This window comes from Taeniopygia guttata, chromosome 15, assembly GCF_048771995.1.
Source record: "Taeniopygia guttata chromosome 15, bTaeGut7.mat, whole genome shotgun sequence".
In the NCBI taxonomy this organism is placed as follows: Eukaryota; Metazoa; Chordata; class Aves; order Passeriformes; family Estrildidae; genus Taeniopygia; species Taeniopygia guttata.
Genome location: NC_133040.1, coordinates 1593873 through 1614106, shown reverse-complemented (window position 1 = coordinate 1614106; position 20234 = coordinate 1593873). Strand labels below are relative to the sequence as shown.

The 20234-nt window shown below is 57.4% G+C and overlaps 1 protein-coding gene and 1 long non-coding RNA gene across 6 annotated transcripts in view; one reads left to right on the top strand and one right to left on the bottom strand.

Annotated features, from left to right (window-relative positions):
• The window catches only part of NF2 (NF2, moesin-ezrin-radixin like (MERLIN) tumor suppressor), a 46915-nt gene extending 33435 nt beyond the window's left edge, over positions 1-13480 (top strand). The window contains exons 14-17 of one of the 5 annotated variants that reach the window (XM_030285526.4): positions 631-758; positions 3061-3220; positions 4876-4920; positions 12234-13480. In XM_030285526.4, the coding sequence (XP_030141386.3) occupies positions 631-758; positions 3061-3220; positions 4876-4911 (324 nt within the window). In that variant the 3' untranslated portion in view covers positions 4912-4920; positions 12234-13480. Of the gene's footprint in view, positions 1-627; positions 759-3060; positions 3221-4875; positions 4936-12233 lie in introns of all 5 variants that reach the window. The other 4 variants (XM_030285524.4, XM_030285525.4, XM_030285522.4 and 1 more) reach the window with 4 other exon arrangements.
• Positions 13481-15179: 1699 nt separating this feature from the next.
• Positions 15180-17874, bottom strand: LOC140685153 (uncharacterized). Its single transcript, XR_012058416.1, has 3 exons — positions 17060-17874; positions 16320-16502; positions 15180-15653 (listed from the first exon to the last, which is right to left on the bottom strand). It is a non-coding gene; the product is annotated as an uncharacterized lncRNA (long non-coding RNA).
• Between the last annotated feature and the right edge of the window lie 2360 nt (positions 17875-20234).

The following is a 20234-nucleotide window of genomic DNA, read 5'->3' as shown; positions in this document are numbered from 1 at the left end:
ATTGTGTGTCACTGGGGGATAGCAAAGCATTTTGCAGGGAGAAGAAAGTCCCAAATCCTTGCTCAGGTGTTCCAGGCGTGATTTGCTGTGTTATCTCAATTTCCAGCTGAATCTAGAAGTGGTTTTTAATACTGAGGAGATAAAAATGTGTTGGTGCATCTCCATGGACCTTGCTGGAATGGCATCCTTGGGGTCACATTGGTCTTTGCTCAGGCTTTGGGGAGCTGTGGAGTGCAGGACTCTGCTTTCACACAGGATCTTGCATTGTCCCTGCTCACAGCTTGAACTTTATAAGCCTGATTGAATGTTAAATATCAGACAGATGACTCCCAAGAGGCAGCTTAAAGTGACACAGCAGTGATAAAGCCTTGATTTTACCAAGTTTTGTCAATAGATTTTGAAGGCAGGTGGTGTTTTGTCTCCTCTTTTAGGACTACAAAGAATCCTGGAGGAGTAATGGTTTTGAATTGAGGAGCAAATTGGGAATGGTGCAAGGGGATGTCCAGGCTGATCTTGTGCTCGGGATCTGGGCTCAAGTGTTGCTCTGATTTTACGTCGGCATTGCAGAACATTGGCTGTAGTGACACTTGTGTGGCCCAGAGTGATTAACTTGTGCTCTCTCTTCAGCAGTCCATGAACTCGAGTACCACAGCACTGCCCACTGACCTGCCAAGCTACAACCTCATCAGTGAGAGCCTCTCCTTCGACTTCAAGGATACAGACATGAAGAGGCTGTCCATGGAAATCGAGAAGGAGAAGTATGTGGCATGCATCCAGTTTGGGCTGGGCTGGGATTTGTGCTGAACTTGAGCCAGGTGTGGCCAGGAAGGCCAAGGGCACCTGGGCTGTGCCAGCCCTGGGGTGGCAGCAGGAGCAGGGCAGTGCCTGTCCCCTGAGCTGGCACTGCTGGGGCACCTCCAGTGCTGGGGCAGCGCTGGGACCCTCCTGACAGGAGAGACCTGGAGGGGCTGGAGCGTGTCCAGGGCAGGGAACGGAGCTGGGAAGGGGCTGGAGCCCCAGGAGAGGCTGAGGGAGCTGGGAAGGGGCTGGAGCCCCAGGAGAGGCTGAGGGAGCTGGGAAGGGGCTGGAGCCCCAGGAGAGGCTGAGGGAGCTGGGAAGGGGCTGGAGCCCCAGGAGAGGCTGAGGGAGCTGGGAAGGGGCTCAGCCTGGAGAAAAGGAGGCTCAGGGGAACCTTGTGGCTCTGCACAGCTCCTGACAGGAGGGGACAGCCGGGGGGTTGGGCTCTGCTCCCAGGGAACAGGGACAGGAGGAGAGGGAACGGCCTCAGGCTGGGCCAGGGCAGGCTCAGGGTTGATATTAGGGAATATTTCTTAATGGAAAGAGCTGTGGAGCCCTGGCACAGCTGCCCAGGACAGTGCTGGAGTCCCATCCCTGGAAAGATATAAAGGCCATGTGGATGTGGCACTTGCAGACATAGGGCCTTGGCAGTGCTGGGGAATGGTTGGATTTGGTAATCTCAGAGGGTTTTTCCAACTGAAAAATTCTGGGCTTGTCCTGGCTGAGCCTTTCCCTGGTGTCACAGGCCTGTCCCTGCCACCTGCTCCCCTGAGGTGAGCTCAGAGCCCTGCTCCAGGCAGTTCCTCTCCTGGCTCCTGCTCAGGCTGGAATTGTCCACAGTGGTGGGAAGAGTTAACAGCAGGCTGAGTGCTGGAGGCCTGAGCTTGTGGCTTTACAGGTGTCCAGGGAATGTGGTGGTAGCTGGGGTGTGTTAAGGTCCTGCACTAGGGCTTTAACCCCTTTTCCTTGGAATTTGTGTCACGTTCCTGGATGAAAAGTGTTCGCCAGCAAGTTTGGATGTGATTATGAGCTTTGATCTTGTGTTTTCCTGAGGGTGTAAGTGTAGCCTTCGAAATTACCAATTGAGCAGAAATCAAAGCAGATCAGATTTTAATCTCTGTGATAATGATGTGCTTTGTTCATCGATTGGGTCGTCGATCAAAGCCACAATGGCTCTGTCATCGGCCAAAACTTCCTGAGGCTGTAATGACACACCCTTGAATCCCAGAGGCTGCTTTGGTTTGCCTCTGCTCAGTGCCCTCTCCCGAGTATGAAACCACAGACCTAGAGACAGGAGATTAAGAACTTCTAAAAACTTTTCCCAGAGCCAGAAGGAAAAAGATAGAAGCTGAAAATAACAGGATAATTCCTGGTTCTGTACCCAGGTTGCTATCTAGGTCATCCTGCTCTCCTGAGCAGGGAGAGCTGCCTCTGCCAAATGCTGAAAGCAATAGGATGCTTTTCCTGTCTTTTCTGGGGCTGTTCTCTTTCCTCGGGTGCTGGGATAAACCTCTTTACAAATTTTGGCGCTGGAAAGGGTTCCTATTACCCTGCCGGTCCTCTGACCTGTCTCAGGGGGTTAATCACAGGTACAAAGCTCATGGGGTGATTTTCCCAGTTGATTTTTCATTGTGGAAGGCAGTGCAGGACAAGTCCTGGGAACAGCTGGCTTTGGGGGTTTGGGGGTTGGTTTTTTCCTTTTTTTTTTTTTTTTTTTTTTTTTGGGGAGACTTTCTCTCTCTCAGGAATGCTCTCTATGTACAAGATACATGATATTTTGGGGACAGCACTTGCTTCCACACAGTTTACAAGCTAAATCTCTCTAAACATGACAAGTCAGTACATCAGGGTCCTTCCTCATGGAAAGATTTGTGGATTTGGGTTGTGGAGCAGGTTTGGGAGGGGGTGCAGGGGTGTAGAGCCCTACTGAGTAGCTGCTTAAACCACTGTGTGGTGTAAACCTCTGTCAGCTTCACTTGCAAATTGGGAGACTTAAAATACCACCCAGCTTGGGTTTAATTTTGTGTAATAATAATAATATAACTTACACTTTTATTGCTGGGTTGGCTGTCTGGGTCCTCTTTAATAAGGAACAAATAATTGCTCTGAGTAGCTCACTGTGTGCTATAAACTGATATTATCAGTTCCACACACTAAAAATAATGAAGAAAAGCTGTTTCTGTTATAATTCTGTTATCAGGTGTCACATCAGCACGTGCAGCTGGTCAGTGCTAACCCAGGACTGTTCTGTGTGTGTGTTAGGGTGGAGTACATGGAGAGGAGCAAGCACCTGCAGGAGCAGCTCAATGAGCTGAAGACAGAAATTGAAGCACTGAAGCTCAAGGAGAGAGAGACAGCTCTGGATATTTTGCACAATGAGAACTCCAGCCGGGGCAACAGCAAGCACAACACTATTAAAAAGGTATCAGAAGGCCCCAGTTTGTATCTCCCCTGATGAAACCCTTTAAAAAGAACCCTAAAATCACCCTGCTTTTGATAATAAAATTGTTGAATCTAGGCTTTCTTCCCCAGCTGCTTAGCTTTGATTGGAGGATTCCAGCTTCTGGTGGTCCTGGTGTCCTGTCCCAGCCTGGTCTCTCCAGTGCTGTGGTGAGGGATGTCTCCAGGGCTGAAGGTCTTTTTGAACCTTAAAATCTGTCTAAGGATGTTGTTGGAAGGGCTCTGCATCCCCAGTGAACAGGAAAAGCCCTCCCTGCCTATTGCAGCTGTTCCCTACGAGCACTGAGCTTGTCTGGTGAATAATGAGGGCAGAAATACTCCTGGCTTAGGAGCTCTCAGTGGAAAAAGCCAAAAGCTCTTCTCTTTTAATCTCTCTAGAGAAACCTGTAGTGCAGCTTCAGTCACTAACAGCAAAGCCTTTGCTGGCAGGGGGGATGAGACCTCTGCTCCCTAGAGCCGCCTGCCTCCTGCAGTGGGGCTGACATGAGGAACTTCAGCCAAAAATTGAGGCTGCCTGGGTCTGCTGACCTGGGGGCCACCTGAAAGCTCACAACAAAACCCCTTCTTTATTTTTCTACATCCCACCTTCTTCCTTTGCCTCAGTGCTGGGCTCTGTAGTGAGGGGCTGGGGGCACATCCACGATGGATTTGGATGGTGGTGGTCAGCCCCACTCACCTGCAAAGGCTTTTTTCCCTGCAAAGGCTTTTTCCTGGCTGGCTTTCTGCTAGCAGCTGTCCTCGGGAAGGATTTGGAAATCTGTACAGCACGGGATGCAGGCCGTGGTAACAACTACAGGCTTGAAAAACAAATTCTGCTCTCTTTACTACTCCCAGACAGAAGTTGTGTCTGAAAGGATTTGGAAATACCAGTTCTTGCTGACTTTCATGGCTGGGAATTTGTGATCACTGAATTGGGGCAGGAAAATGAATCTAGCGGGGCTCACTTACTAGTTTTCCTGTGCTGGCCCGGAGCTATTCAGGTTCCTGTCACACTAGAGCAGAGAAAATAAAAATCTTCACAACCCCTTTTGTCATTGTAGAATCTGGAGGCGTTTCTGCTCCCAGTAGGTTTTGGAAGGATTTGTCTTTGTATTCCAAGTCCTTGGTTTAAACAGAAACTGCTAAGTTTTCACTTCTGACAGAGAGGAGTTCATAGAGAGCTGTTGGTCCCATTTGTCTCCCTTAAAGAGGGTGGCTGGGCCATCATTACCGTGTCTGTCAGGGCTTGTCACAGTGCCTTCAGTCTGCCTCCCTTTGAAGATGGAATCTTGTCCTGTCCCCTCCCTTCCGGAGGGAGTGGGGGCTGCTGCATCTCAGCACGGACCAAAGGTTCCCAAATAATAGACTATTAGTGGAGACATCAGAGGGAAATTACAGCCTGCTCTGCTCAGGGAGGTCAGCAGGGCTTTTGTCTTCGCTGTGGTGAAGGCAAGGAAACATAGGGCACTGGGAATGGGATATCAGTCCAGCAATACTTCAATGGCACCAACCCTCTGCCTCACCTGGAAGCTGCTGATTGCTCCAGGCAAGCCCTAAGATCCCACAGATCACCTGCCCTTGTATCACACACCAGGATTATTATTATTATTTGTTGTTCATTTTATTTTGCTGGTTTAGCCTCAAGCCCAGGGCAGAAGACCAATCTGCATTTGAGAATTCCAAGTAGGTTATTCCAAGGTACTCTGCGTGGGGGTGCTGGGATCTGGCTGTGGCACTAACCCGTGCATGAGCTTGCCTGCGCTGCAGCGGGACCGGCTGCCCGCGGTCACCCGTCCAGCCTGGCTCTCCCTCCCTCAGGAGCACTCCCAGCCTCTCTGCATTTGTTCCTACACCTGATCCTCCACGCTGCTTTCTTGGCAGAAGTTGTGTTGGCAACCTCAGAGGGGGAGTTCAGGTGGAGGCACTTAAATAATTCAGCACGCCTGTTTTTTGCACCTGTGGTTGAGAATCTTATCGGAGGTGCAGGGCAGCCTTTGAAGATTCCTTTAATGAAGTAAACCATCACCTTCCCCACTTGTTTGTTGCAGAGAGAAATTCAGGATGTAAGAAAAAATACCCCAAACAAACAGCCAAACCCCCTCATCTCTGCTGCCAGCACTGTCAAAATGGGCTAAAAATGCGCAGCTCCGTCTCGGAGCTGAGCAGCACGAGGGTGCTCTGCCTGTTTGAGAAGCATCCCAGGAAGGTAAAGCAGAGGATTGAGGACAGCTGGTGTCTGCAGGTGGCTCTTGTGGCAGGGGATGGTCACCAGCACACCTGGGGACAGGAGTTGTCCTTCTCCCTGCACTGCCTCTGCCTGTCCCTCACTTCCTCCTGCCCAAGGGTCTTGCTCTGTTAATGCCACATCTTTTATTCCTGGAGCCTGCTGTCCTCCAAGGATTTGCCCTCAATCCGCAGGCTGTATGTGCTGAGCATCCACTCCCTCCTTTGGGAGGATGAGTTTGGGGAAGCTTTCCTGTTCTGCCCTGGGGTGAAGTTCTTGCACAGTCACAGGGTTTTGGGAGTTTGGAGTCAGTGGCACTCAGAGAAGTACTGGGATGCCACACTCACAGGTGGCAGAGCAGATGGGAAGTGCTTTTGGAAAAGACAGAGCAATTCCACAGCACCTCTGGAGCTCGGGAGCAGAGGCAGATTTTACCCAGGAGAGCTCAGCACAAGGCTGTGCTATTCTTCACTGCACCAGCCATTCCAGGGGCTGTAAATTCCTGGAATTTGGGGTTTGTGCCAGCTGTGGGGAGCTGCAGGTGTTCCCCAAAACAGGCTGCTCTCATTGTTAAACAGTTCCATGGGGAAGAGGCTAAAAGGGGTGACCCTGCAGGTCTGGGCCCCCTTGGGGGAGGTGCTGGGTATCTCCAGGCAGACTGGCTGTGGATGAAATGCATTATCCCATCCCACCTGGATTGAAGAGCTCCATGGCAGGTAAATCTGGGGTGAAATCCACTTGTGGCCACAGCACAGGGAGGTGAAATGAAGTCCTAGCTGTTTGTGGGAAGACTCTTCCAGCAGCTGGGAGAGCTCCAGTGCCCAGGAGGAGCCCCCATAATTAAAGCAGCTGCAGTGTGACCTCTGGGGTTTGGTGCCTGCCTTTGAAGGCGCCTGCTAAGTTTTTCATGTTTAATTACGTGGTTAACATGCTAATCCCTTTTTATGAGCTCTGTGGGCACAGCACAGACACCTCATCTGGAAGCTGCTCTCCCTTCTCCGTAGCTCCCTGCCGTGGGCTGGTGCTGTGGCTCCAGCTGGCTCTGATTCAGGAGGGTTTGTCACTTAGTCTGTGGTAGAGGGTGAAAACCCACTTCTTCCTCATCTCCTCCGCTGCAGGAAAGCTCCCAGGACAGGCTGCTAAAACACAATCAGGTCTTTGATTCCAGTTGCTTTCTTCTTGCACAGTCATGCTTATTTACTGGGATTTAAGCCCTTTGAAGTATCCAGGCAAGGAGCAAATCTCCATGCCTGTTCCCAGACAAGCAGCTTTGTCGTTGAGCCTCTGGTCCTTCCACAGGCAGCCTTAGCCTCTCCTGCCAGGCTCTCACGTGGCTGAGAGCAGCTTCTCTGTGCCTTGAGCTCTATCCCAGGGGATCACTTTTGGTGCCCATGGGGATCCTGCTGGCTGCTTTCCTGGCTCTGATCCTGGACACAGTGCAGTGTTGCCCTTGGCGTGGATAATGTTCATTGTGGAGATGCCTTGAGATCTGAGCTGGGGGTGTTCAGGCTGGAGAAGAGAAGGCTCCAGGGAAACCTTAGAGCCCCTGCCAGTGCCTAAAAGAGAGCTGGAGAGGTACTTGGGAAAAGAGATGGAGGGACAGGACACAGGGAATGGCTCCCACTGCCAAAGGGATGGATGGGATATTGGGAAGGAATTCCTGTCGGTGAGGGTGGGCAGGCCCTGGCACAGGGTGCCCAGAGCAGCTGTGGTGCCCCTGGATCCCTGGCAGTGTCCAAGGCCAGGTTGGTCATGGGGGCTTGGAGCAGCCTGGGACAGTGGAAGGTGTCCCTGACTGTAGCAGGGGGTGGAACAGGATGAGTTTTAAGGTCCCCTTTGGATTTAGCCAATGGACAGTTCCCAGCTGGAAGCACAGATGGGGCAGAGCCAGAGGGGCTTCTGCAGCCTTGTCTTCCCTCCTGCCACCTTTGGGACAGGCTGTTGTCTGTCCTTGTGAGGACACTGGTGGCTGGTGATGGCACTGCTGCCTGAGTGTCTCATCATGCAGACAGGATGTGCCACCCCCAAATGTCACGAGGCTCCTTCATCATCTGGACAGGTGGAAGGATTTTGGGAGGCTGGGGCAGATGCTTTCTCTATTTTCTACCTGCACTGGGAGAGCAGTGTGCTAGAAATCTCTTAAATGTGTCCCTTGAGGACTTCACAATTCCTGTGGGGTCACTGTCACCTCCTGAGGACTCCCTTCCTCATCTCTCCCCTTCTTGAACTGCAGATTCCCTGGAACAGGTCTGGTTTGCTCTAGTAGTTTGCTGGGAGGAGGATGTGCCCCTTCCAGACAGAAGAGACCAGCACAAGGAGTGCTCTGGGAAGGACAAAAGGAGGGAGCCTGAGTGGGACAGAGCAGGCTGAGCTGCCATCCTTCCCTGTGGATCTTGGGACAGGGATGAGGTGCTCCTCAGTCTCCTGCAGGGCTGTAGAACCCAATCCCAGCTGGAAAGGGAAGGCAGAACGGGCACACCACCAGCAAGGGACTTCCCAGGAACAGCAGCATTTCCCATTTCCTTGGGAGCTGTGAAGTTGGAAAAGATGAGTGAGGCTGCCAGCTTCTCACTCAGCCTGGCACCTGGCTGGGGTGCAGGTGGGAGCCAGGAGACACCCAGTGGGCAGAGCAGCTCTGCGAGCACATTTTCCTAGTGCAGAAGGACACAGAGGCTCATCCCACGTGGATCTTGCCCACACACCCCCACGTGTGACAGACCACATCCCTTCCAGGTTCATTTTCTTCCCGGTTCTCCTCAGAGCTGGGAAGTGAAACTCCCAGGCAGTTAAACTGGGACACGGCAGCCTCTTTTCCTTGTTTACAAGGAGCAAGAGGAAAGTAGGAAACGTCAGGCCTATCAGCTATTTCTGTGGCAGCCTTTGAAAAGCGTTTCCTTCACATGGAGCGTCATCTTCTCCTTTCAAATGGGCTCATCAAAGCGTCGGGGGCTGGGGGACAGTTGTGCTCGGCAGAGAATAAAGACAGCGTGGGAGGGAGAGAGGAGCAGGGAGGGAAATGGGAAGAATCACAGGAAAATAGGCTTTGGGTTCAAAAGTAACACAGTGGGAATTGAGAGTTCCACCTGGCCAGTGGGACTGGGGAGTGAGCAGGGATGGAGAAAGGCACCAGGGCAGCAAGTGGGGAATAAAGAGGATTTAGTGTGTGGAGCACTGGCTGGTGATTAGCAAGGACTGTAGATCTTCCCAGCAGCAGGAAAGCATCTCGGCATCACACAGGGTGAGGGTGGCACAGATCCCCCTCTCTTCCAGCCCGGCCATACTGCAGGATAAACAAGGAAACAGCAAGAAAATGAGACATCTTAAACCTCTCCCTGCTTGGAGAGGTCTGGAGGCAGATTGGTGTGAGTTGCAGCCCCTTCCCCTCCCTGTTGCATGGGGATGGCCCCACTCTGGGGCTCACTGGGTCCTTGGGGGGGTTCCCTGGACTGGGTTTGCCCAGCCTCAGCACTGCTGTGCCTGCAGTTATTGGGTTACCTGCTCCTGTGCCTGCCAGGCACTTGCTGGGTTGCTCTGGTTTGTTTGTGTTCCCTAAATCAAATCAGTCCAGCAGCCCTGGGTAGCAGCAGGCTCAGAGGAGCCCCATTGCAGGAATGCAGGGAGCAGGACTCTTCCCTCTCTTCCCTTCCTGAGATCCTGATTCATTTCGAGCTCAGGCCGCTTAATTGCGCTGCCTCTCTCTCCCTCTAAATTTTCCTTGATGGCTCTGGTAGAGCATCGGGAGCCCACCCTCCCTCCTGCAGGAAGGAGATTATCATAATACTGCTTGTAAATCAATTTTTTTTTTCCTTTTCTCCGCACTGACGAGGATGTAACTCCCTCTTAATCACCCTGCACAGCGTTACGCTACGGGGAGGGATATTTATTTCTCCTCGCCTGACCAGGAGAAGGGGATGCGGAGACTGCGGAGAGATTTTGGAGGTGTTGGAGGCTTTCCCCCCAGCAGATGATGGAAAGGCCAGCACAGGGTGGTGCTCTTCCCTTTGCTTTCACAGAAAAGAAAGGAAAACCAGTTGAGGGAGTGGGATTTCCCTGCAGAGAGCTCCCTGTGCCCACCGGCTTGCACAGCCCCCAAGGTGCCCGCTGGGATGGTCAGGATGGCCCCGGAGCTCCCCCGGCTCTGCCCCCATGCATCCCTCGGGACTGTCCCTGTGGTGCTCCCAGTGGGAGCCAGGATAGCCCTGCCTGTGCTCCACAGTGAGGCAAACAACAGCAAAAGAAGGAAAAAGGGAGAAGAGAGTTTCCCCCCTGGCAGTGGAGAGTCAGGGTGCAGTGAGAACTGCCCTGATTTCCTCTCGGGTGGTTCTGGAGCCTGGCTGCGGTTGGATATGAGGAGACAGCTGCCTGGAGCTGCTGGGCAGCCCTGATCCTGCTCCTGGTCCCCATTGCAGAGGACATTAAAGCCCATCCAGTGCCACCCCTGCCATGGCAGGGACATCTTCCACTGTCCCAGGCTGCTCCAAGACCCACACAGCCTGGCCTTGGGCACTGCCAGGGATCCAGGGGCAGCCACAGCTGCTCTGGGCACCCTGTGCCAGGGCCTGCCCACCCTCACAGGGAGGAATCCCTGTGGTGTTTGCCTTCCAGGTAGCAAAATCTGGCCGCTGCTGGGAGCCAGTGACCTGCAGGGCACGGCCCTCTGGGGAAGTCTGTGCTCACTCCTCTCCATGGGATCCTGTCTCCTCAAGTGCCACCTTTGCTCTGACTCCCTGTATGGCTGCTCTTCCCGTGCCTCAGATTCCCTGGATATGTAAAATGGGCACCACTGAGCCTCTCTCGGAGCATTTGGATGTTGTGGATAAAAGCATCCAGCAAAGGAGCAGGACTCTCCCTTCTCCCTGTGCCCGTGCTGGATGCTCTGGAGCTCTGCCTCCACCTGCTTCCCAAATCTCTGGGCTGAGGCAGGCACAGCTTTGAGCTCAGGCCACCCTCAGGGTGCCCCAGGACCCCCAAGACCCGTGGGGGGTTAGTGGAGAGCTGTGTGTAGCTGCAGGCAGAGAGGCAGGCTTGAAACAGTGGGATTCCGTGGTCAGCCTGGGGAAGCATCTTCCCTGTGCCCCGTCAGCGGCTGCAGCTTTGCCAGGGTGATCCTGCAGGGAGCCCCTCCTGTGGGCTGGCAGGGCTGGGGGGCTCTGGCTCCCCTGCCAGGCTGCACAAGGGATGGATTTGGAGGCACAGCCTTGGGAAGGAGATGGATGGCAGGTAGATAATGGAATCATTAATGGTTTGTGTTGGGAGGGTCCCTGAAGCTCATCTCATTCCACCCCCTGCTGTGGGCAGGGACACCTTCCACTGTCCCAGGTTGCTCCAGGCCCCATTCATCCTGGTCTTGGACCCTTCCAAGGATCCAGGGGCAGCCACAGCTGCTCTGGGCACCCTGTGCCGGGGCCTCCCCACCCTCCCAGGGAGCAATTCCTCCCAATATCCCATCTAACCCTGCCCTCTGGCACTGGGATGGATGGGATTCCCCCTTACCCTGTTGCTCCAGGCCTTCTCCCAAGTCATTCTCCAGCTGTTTTGGACTCCTTTAGGCACTGAAACACTTCCAGGAATGGGGCTTCTTGTCAGATGGCCCCAGCAGTGGGTCTGGCAGCAGCCTGGGACTCTCTGCTCCATTTTTTTCCCTCTCCAGCCTTAGAGAGGAAAAATGCTGCCTGTATCACACAGAATCCCTGTCCCACCTCACCCAGCTTCCAGCAGCTCTGGAGGGGACACTGCAGCAGCCAGGGGGATGCTGAAGAGGAGGAGAGCCAGCCCTGGCCTGGCAGCTGCTGCCAAGGAAGATTATTAAGCCCCTGTAGAAATTTCCTCTGCAATACAGATTTTTTTTTTCTGACTGACATTAGAGCTGAGATGGAATTACTGAGGAAAAGCCATGGGGGAGAAGCAGGGAGGGGGAAAGCACCTGATGGCTCTGTTGAGGGGCTTAACTCACTGTGAGGTGATCCCAGGGTTCCTGTTTCAGCAAAACCAGCATTCCCAGGAAGGCACGGTGCTTAATCCAGCTGAAAGGAAGCCCTGGCAATCAGTCCATGCTTTGGCAAAGTCCCGGTGACCAGCAGCTGGCTGGAAGTGGCACTTCTGCTGCTGCACTCCGTTGGTGGCTGCCTCTAAATCCTGGGATTTCTTCTCCACCGCTGGGGATTTATCTTCTTTGCCATTAGCAAGTGGGCTCCTCCGTGGGGTATCACTTTGGGGATGGCTGTGGAAAGCTTTCCAGGGGTTTCTGAGTCCTGCAGGGACTGTCCTGGGAGTGAGGGCTCTCAGCTCTGTCCTGGGCAGAAGGGATGGAGCGGGGTGGGATGAGATGAAATGAGATCCCGGGGCAGCTGCATGGATCCCACGTGGTGGGATGGGGCTGGGTGTGAGCATGGCCAGGGTGGGCCCCGTTTGGTGACACAGGGTTTGGTGACACAGGGGACATGTGTCTGGTGGCTGTCAGAGTTGTGGTTCTCCATCAGCTCGCTGAGGTGTTTCTCCTCCAGCTTCCCTTTATGTCCTCCTCATCAGGGGCCCCAGGACTGGCTCCCTGGATCCAGTCTCCCACATATTCCAGTCCTGGAAGCCTCAGCCATGCCAGTGACCTGGATGAAGTCTCTGCCCCTGCTTTGCCTCGGGCTGTGCTTGCTGTGGTGGGGCTGCACGACCCCCGGCTTCCGCACCCCTGGCTGGGCTTCGACATCCCCTGGGGTTTTAGGAGGGATGGAGGCACCTGGAGGTGCCCTGTGCCTCATCCCTCTCTGCTCTCTTCCAGCTCACCCTACAGAGCACCAAGTCCCGTGTGGCCTTCTTCGAGGAGCTCTAGGAAAGAACTGCTCCGCACCGCTGCTGCTTCCCAGGGCTCTGCCCAGCCGGAGCCTGTCCCGGGGCTCCAGGGATCACCCCGGACCCGCCCGCTGCTCCAGCCTCTGCACACCCACGGACTCGGGCCGGCTGCCCACGGACTGTGTGATGTTCTCGAGCTTAGCAGCCGTTCATCCTCCTCCTGACACTTTGTTTTCCTGGGTTTTCCAGCTTTTTTTTTCTTTATTTTTCTAGCATTGCTTCCAGGCTCGGCCCTCCAGGCTTTTCCCTGGAGCCAGGGCCGGGGCTGTGGCCGTGCCTTCCCACTCCCAGCAGAGGAGTGTGCCCGAGGGTCTCCCGGGAGGGCTGTCACCCCTCTGCCGTGGCTCTGGAGCTCGGTGTGCCGCTCTGCAGTCCCACGGGCCGGCCCTGGAGCCGGGAGCTCCATTAGGATCCCGAGCATGTTCCAGTGGAGTGCTGTAAATCAGGAACGCCGCGCTGCCTCTCCCGGAGCCCGCGGGGGTGGGAGGGGAGCCGGGAGCGGGAGGACAAGGACCCGGGGCTGGGGGGATCCTGGGCTGCTTCCCTGGGGAGAGGAGGTGGGAGGAAGGGCTCCTCCTCCTCCTCCTCCTCCTCCCTGGGAGAACAGCTAGTGCCAACCAAATGAAACCGTACTGTTCCTGCAAACTGTGACCAAGCCGGGCAGCTTCGGGCTGGAGGGCTCCGGGGGCTCCGGGCTGGCTTTCCCTGGCTCCCGGGGCATCCCAGCCGCTCGGAGCCCGCCGGGAATACCGCTGTCCCGGGCTGGGCCCGGGGCCGCCTGCTCCTGCCCGTCCCATCGCGGGTGCCTTTGCTCTGACCAGGGATGCCGTGACCTTCCCTTGCCGTGTCCATCCCAAGCCCTGTGCCCCTCTCGGGTGGAATCCTTTCCAGCAGCAGAGCCGGTGCTGCCCCGGGGATCCCTCCCATCCCCTCAGGACCCCCCCGATCCTCCTTCCCACAGCCTCACCCGACCCACAGCCCCACCGGAGGCTCAGAGTGGAGTCAAGCCCGTCCCATCCCTGTTTATTTAAACCCTGGGATCGATTCCCCGCACGCGGCTGCAGCTCGGATGGCTGTGGCCTGGCACAGCCGCTTTCCCATTCCCTGAACTGTTGTACTCCGAAGGAATAACTGTTTTCTCCTGTTTTAATAAAAATTCACAGCACTAGGAGGGGAGCTGAGGCTTCTTGGCTTGTTTTTTTCGATGGGAAAAGCTGCTCGGAGCCCGGCGGTGCCGGGATTAACGGGAGGCGCGGCTGCAGCGCTGGGATCCCTCCCGGAGGGAAGAGGGCTTTGGGGTGCCGGTGTTTGCCATCCCTGATGCTTCCTGATCCCCTCCTGTCTGCAATAAATAAAGGATGTGCTGCATTGACCTCAATTTATAATGAATCGCGGATGAAAGCGGCCCAGCCCAGCGAGCCGCGGCCCCCGGGGCTGTTCCCGGTCCCGGCGCTTCTCCTCCGCTCCCCGGCAGGAATTCCCGGCACGGGCACGGAGCTCTGAGCACAGCTCGGCCCCGCGGCTGGCTGGGAGATTTCTTCCCGGTTTTGTTGTTTTAAGCAGGGCTGAGGGGGTGGGATGGGGTTTATTTTGGCAGAGGGATGCCGCTGGGATACCCACGGGAATTTTGGGGAGGCTGAAGGCAGCCGGTGAGGGATGTGGAGGGTGACCTGATTTCCCACATGGCCTCCAGTGGCAGGAATTCAACTGGTGTGTCGCCTGCACCGCCTGCATCCTGAAATGAATCCAGAGGGGCTTTATCCTGCACAGGGCAGGGCAGCAGGGCCTGGAATAAACTGGGAATGCACTGGGATGGGATGGGATGGGATGGGATGGGATGGGATGGGATGGGATGGGATGGGATGGGATGGGATGGGATGGGATGGATTTGTAGGGATGGATCCAGCATGGATCCCCCTCTGGCTCAGGGGTCCCTGTTGCTCCAGGGGCTCTGCACAAAGCCCTGCACACTCCCAGCCCTGCACTCTCAGGGTTTTGCACACCCCAGTGTTGCCTCTCACACTCCCAGCCTGGTGCCATCTCCCTGCCTGCCCTCTCTGGCACATCCCAGACCATTTCTCTCCTGGCAAAGGAAGCTTCACTCTGATTTTTTCCCTTTTTAGCAAACTGAACTCAACAGGAGCTGCAGCTGTGGGTTGGTGTGAGCTGCCTTTGCTCAAGGAAAAGAAACCATCAAAAAGCCTTTGCCATGTACCTGTGGGGACAGGGGGACACCAGCAAAGCCCCAGGCAGGGCTGGGGGGCTCCTGCACATGTTGGGGGGTGTGTGCATGAGGGAGGGGTGTGAACACGAGGGCACAGTGTGGCACTGTGGTACCCGACCATGGGCCACCACAGGGACAGGCTGCAGCCGGGGCGATGGGGCACCCCAGGGCTGCAGGTGGCTCTGCAGGATCACACTCTGCCCACCCACATCCCAGTGGGAATTGGGGGAGCAGCCCATGGGACACCCCAACCCTGCCCACAGGCACCCTGGGGTGCTCAGGGCACCCAGTGCTCCGGGCAGGTGAAAATGTAAAACGCTGTTCCCGGGGTCACAGCCAGCTGGATCCTGCTCTTTTCCTGAGGGCATGGAGACCTCATTCCCCCTCAGCTGCCAGCCTGGTGCTGTCCCCACCATCCCCTCCCATCCCCTCCCATCCCCATCCACCCCCATCCCCATCCACCCCCATCCATTCCCATCCATCCATCATCCATCCATCCATCCATCCATCCATCATCCATCCATCATCCATCCATCCATCCATCCATCATCCATTCATCCATCATCCATCATCCATCCATCCATCATCCATCCATCATCCATCCATCATCCATCCATCCATCATCCATCCATCATCCATCCATCCATCATCCATCCATTCCCATCCATCCCATCCCCCTCGCTGGCTCCAGGCTCTCAGGGCTCTGCCTGTTTGGCCAGGCCCATCAGGGATTTATTTTGCAGGAGATCCGGACCCCTGGCTGGGAGCAGAGCTGCCCCTCAGCCCGGGCAGACAAACACGGGTGTTGTGGAATCCAGGGGATGTGGAGCTGCTCCAGGTGACTGAAAGCAGAGGGTGAATCCCTGGAGCCGAGTGTGGAGTTTTGGGCGGGGTGTGATGGACTCGTGGCAGGCAGCAGGACCAGGCAGGGGCTGCCATCCCTGCCCTGGGGTCAGATCTAGAGCAGGAATGCCGGAGTGCCGCTGCCATCACCTTCTGGGACACTGGGGATGGTGACAGCCCTGCGGGGATGTGCCTGCTGCCCCTTTCTGGCCATCCTGGCACTGGGTGCCACCACCCGATTCTGGCATCCCAGGGCATCCCACTGACACGGGGCACAGCGACCTGGAGAGATGGAGCTGATGTTGCTCTGCAGCAGCAGCGGGATGGGAGCAGAGCCAGGCCCGGTGTCCCAGAGCCAAAATCCCTCCAGGAGCTGCCCCATCCCTCCCTGTGCTCCGGCGCTCCTCCCTGGGCAGGCCGTGCTGGCCAAAACAGCGGCTGATGCTGTTAATGAGCTCGAGGGTCTTTGCCTGAGATCTCTGCGAGTTGTTTCTTGCTCCATCTCCTGGCAGGAGCACGCGGAGTCACCGCTGCCCTCAGCATCCCGGGCTGCATCCCCTGGCAGGGGCGCTAAGAACTGGCTCATCTCGGTTCTTGCCGTTTTTCCATACAGAAAATTTCCCTCTAAGCAGAATTCTGCCTCCTCCCTCGGCAGGGCTATTTTCTCCCTTCCGATCCCAAATTCAGCGGAGCTTTCCGAGCTTTTCCCATTCCCCTGCAGCTGTGCCCGGCGTTCCCCGTTACAGGTGGGATTTGGGGTTCGCTCCCAGGTGTGGGAGGAGGCTCCTGACGCCTCCCCGGGGCTCCCCCCGCTGCCCTTCCCGGGTTTCCAGCGGGCTCTGGGAGCTGGCAGCCGGCGGCCGCGATAACCTTGTGGCTCGGAACATTGCAGCCATCCCTCTTCTCCCATCAAGCGTTCATTTAGGAAACATTCCACTAAATACCCACCTGACAGCGCGGCCCCGGGAGATTGATGCTTCCAGCGCCTCGGAGGGCGCGGTGCCAGTGACTTTAAAATGTCACAACGACACCCCCGGGGCGCCCACGTCCCCTCCCGGCGCCCGGGGCAGGGATGGGAGTGTCCGGAGGGCGCCGTGGTGCCAATCCCTCTCCCAGCCCCCTCAGGCTGTCCTGGGGGATTTGAGAGCACCCAGCACAGGTTTGTACCATCCCCAGACAGAAGGTTTCCTCATCCCTGACAGCTTTCCCATGGCTTTGGGACATCCCCATCCCATCTCCAATTCCATCCCAATCCTATCTCCTTTCACATCCCATCCCTCCCCCTCCCCACTCTCTGAGGAATCCCTATCCCACCCTCATCCCCATTTCATCCCATCCCATTTCCAACCCCGTCCCCATCCTCATCCCACCTCTATCCCTATCCCTATGTCATCCCCATCCCAATCCTCATTTTATGCTCATCCTCATCCCCATCCCAGCACATCCCAACACTCATCCTCCTCCCATTCTCATCTTCATCCTAATCCCACCCCCTTCCTCATTCCCATCCCCATCTCATCCCATCCTATCCAACCTCATCCCCAACCCATTCCAGTGCTCAAGCTCACACCATCCCATCCCATCCCATCCCATCCCATCCCATCCCATCCCATCCCATCCCATCCCATCCCATCCCATCCCATCCCATCCCATCCCATCCCATCCCATCCCATCCCACCCCACCCCACCCCTCAGGGCAGGAGGAGCTCGGCAGTCTCAGCTGGGCAGGGCAGAGCCAGAAGGGCTCCTCAGACCCTCAGCGCTGCCACGGAGGGATAAACAAGGAGCAGATTAATTAAAGCTCAATCAGTCCTATCCCTGAGCCAGAGCCACTTCAGTCCTTTTCCTTTCCATGCCCTCAAACTCCTGAAAGGAACGAGGACGTGATGTTGGGATGTGAACCCGGAGCGAGGGCCCTTGACAGGGAGATCGCTCTGAAGCTGCAAATGAACCACACAACTCCAGGCCTGGATCGAGCTTCTCCAGCCTCATTAGTGGGATCAGCTAATTAGGAAAACAGCTGGCAGTGCTGGGAAAGTGCTGCTGTCCCCAGAGGGACAAAGGGACAGAGGTGGCACTGACCTGCTGGCAAGGCTGGTGTGAGCCCGGCTGAGATAAGGGGGAATTGTGGAGAACATTCCCACCATCCCAGCGGCCGCGGTTGGGATTTCAGCTGGAATCCCTGGGACACGCTGCCTCTTCCCCATGGTCCCAGGAGCAAGTTCTGAGGAGACCCCAGAGCTTCTCCCCACAGAATCAGGGGGGATTGAGCGCAGGGACCGTGGGGCAGAGCAGAGGGAGCCAGCACGGCTTGTCCCAGCCTTCATCCCATGAGGAAGGGAGCAGCGCGGCTGAGCCGGGCTCCGGGAGAGCCCAGGAGCATTCCAGCGGGAATCCCTGAGGAACAGAACCCAGTCAGGCCTTCAAACGCAATTAAGCTAATTAATTTTCCTCCCCCATCCCCGTCCTGTGCCGCCTGGGCACCGCCATCCCCATCCCCATCCCTGGGGAAGGAGGTTCCACCACGTCCCTGCCGCTGCACCGGGAGCTCCGCTGGGGACTGGGGGGGAAAAGCCCAGAAATTGGTCCTGTTATTCCTGCTGGGATTTGGGTGGTGACAAATTAATGAGTTTCCACCCCAGGGCCTCTGGAGAATTAACTGGGAGGGAGCTTCGTTAACATCGGGGAGCAAATTGATGTGTTAAAAAAAAAAAGAGATTTTAACCAGGTTTTGCTTTTTTGGGGGTTGTTTCTCCCAAAAAGCCACTTGTTACCATCAGCAGCTCCCCCTTTGGGCGCTGGGATCGCAGCCTGACACTGGAGGCTCCCTGTGGGGCACAGACCCGCGTGCCCCAGCCCCATCCCGAGCTCCATGGGGAGAGGGAATTGGAGCAGAATTGGAAAAATCCATCCCCCCCACAAGTCACGGCTGCCCGGGAGGAGCGACCCTGCCCTGGGAGCTGAGACCGCACAGCGGCGGGAATTGCTCACGCCTGAAATCCCCTCCCGGAGCGCGGCCGCGGGGGTTTCTGCTGCGGGAGAGGGGAAATTCTCCCAACTAAAAGCAGCTTCCAGGGGAGCCCCGCTGGCCGGAGCCGGGGGCGGCTCAGCGGCGGCGCTGCGCTCCGGGAAGCCGCGGAGCCGCTCCCGGTGCGGCTCGGGGAGATGGAGCACACCGGGGCTGGAGCAGCCCCAAAATTCCCGGTGACTCGGATGAGGCTGAGCACTGCAGCAGGCGAGGGGGGGCTTGGGGAAGCAGTTGTTGGAGCAGCAGAGATCCCAGTCCAAGATTTTTGGGGTTCTTGTGACAGTGCCGAGATGAGGCACATCTGGAGCTTGTCCAGCTGTGCCTCAGTTTCCCCATCGCTCTGACGCCTCCGTGGGGACCAGTGAGAACCTGGGAGGTGCCGACTGTTCCGCTTTTCTCTCTGCCACCCTGTTCCAGCTCTGGGAATCGCGTCCCTCCTCCCCCCAGGCCCTTCCCTCCCACCACGGCACCTCCAAACGTGCGGAGCAGGAGCCTCGGCAGCCTCCCTGTGCCACTGTCCCATCTCCAGAGATGCCACCCGGGCACAGGGGACACTGTGACCCCTGTCCCCCAGCGGGCCGGGTCTGCTGGGACAGCCCAGCCCAGGGGAGGAGGACAGCGGGATTTGGGAGGGAAGGTGTGCCCCGTCCTGGGAGCGTCCCTTGCTGTGTGCCCGAGCGCAGGGATGTCACAGGGATGTGACAGGGGTGTCACAGGGATGTGACAGGGACACGGAGGCGGTGTGGACATGGCACCATGGGAACCTGCCCTGGCTCAGGAGCCCAGCTGTGATTAATCAACGTCCAAGTGAGAAATAAGGTGAAAAATGTGACTAAGGCTGGGGGCAAGCAGGAGGTGGCTGGCAAAGGTGACAGGGATGGAGGGTTTTGCTCCCGGCCCCACTCCCCGCCTCTCCCGCGGCTCGTTCTTTCCCTGCCGTGGGAGCAGCAGCTCTGCCCGTGGGGTCCCTCACCCCGCAGCACCCCGGGGACCTCGGGGTGACGGCCGGCCCAGAGTGGCACTCGCGGGGGCTTTGGGGTGGTGGCAGCCTGGGGTGCCGGCTGTGGGGACACAGGGGTGCCACGTGCAGGGAGCTGGGGGTGACACCTGTCTGGTTTGGGGTGCCACATGCAGATGATGGCCTCTCGGGATGGTGACAGCCCTCGAAGCCTGCAGGGACCCTGGGACGGTGACTGCCCCACGAACTGGGTGCCACGTGCAGGGACCTGGAGGTGGTGGCAGCCCGGGGTGCCACGTGCAGGGACCTCGGGGTGACAACTCCCTGCATGTGGGCACCCCGGGGTGACACCTGCCGGGACAGGGGGTGCCAAAGGGACCCCCAGTCCCTCCCCCGAGCCCCCCCGCGGTACCAGCATCTCCCACTCCCCCTCCCTGCGGCCCGGGACGCTCCCCCCTCACTGCCGCACTGCCCCCCCTCGCCGCCCCCCGGGGGGAGGCCCCACCTCCCCCCCGCCCCCGGCCCCATTTCCCGGGCGGGACCGTTCAAAACCCGCCCGGCGCCGCCGCTGCCCGGATTCCGCCGCCGCTTCCCGGGGCCGGGGCCGAGGATGCTCCGGCTGCCGGCGGCGGCGGGGGGGCGGCGGGAGCGCGGCGGGGGCTGAGCCGCGGCGGCAGCGAGCCCCGGCCTGCCCGGGACACTTGCGGGGAGGGAGAAGAGGAGGAGGAGGAGGGAGGAGGAAGACGAAGAGGCCGCCTTCAGCCTCGGCCCCGCCATGCCGGGCCCCACCGGGGAGCGTGGCCCGGTGGCAGCGGCTCCCCGGGGGCTGTGAGCGGCCCGGGGCCGGCGGAAGGGGAGCCCCGGGAGGAGGTGGGGG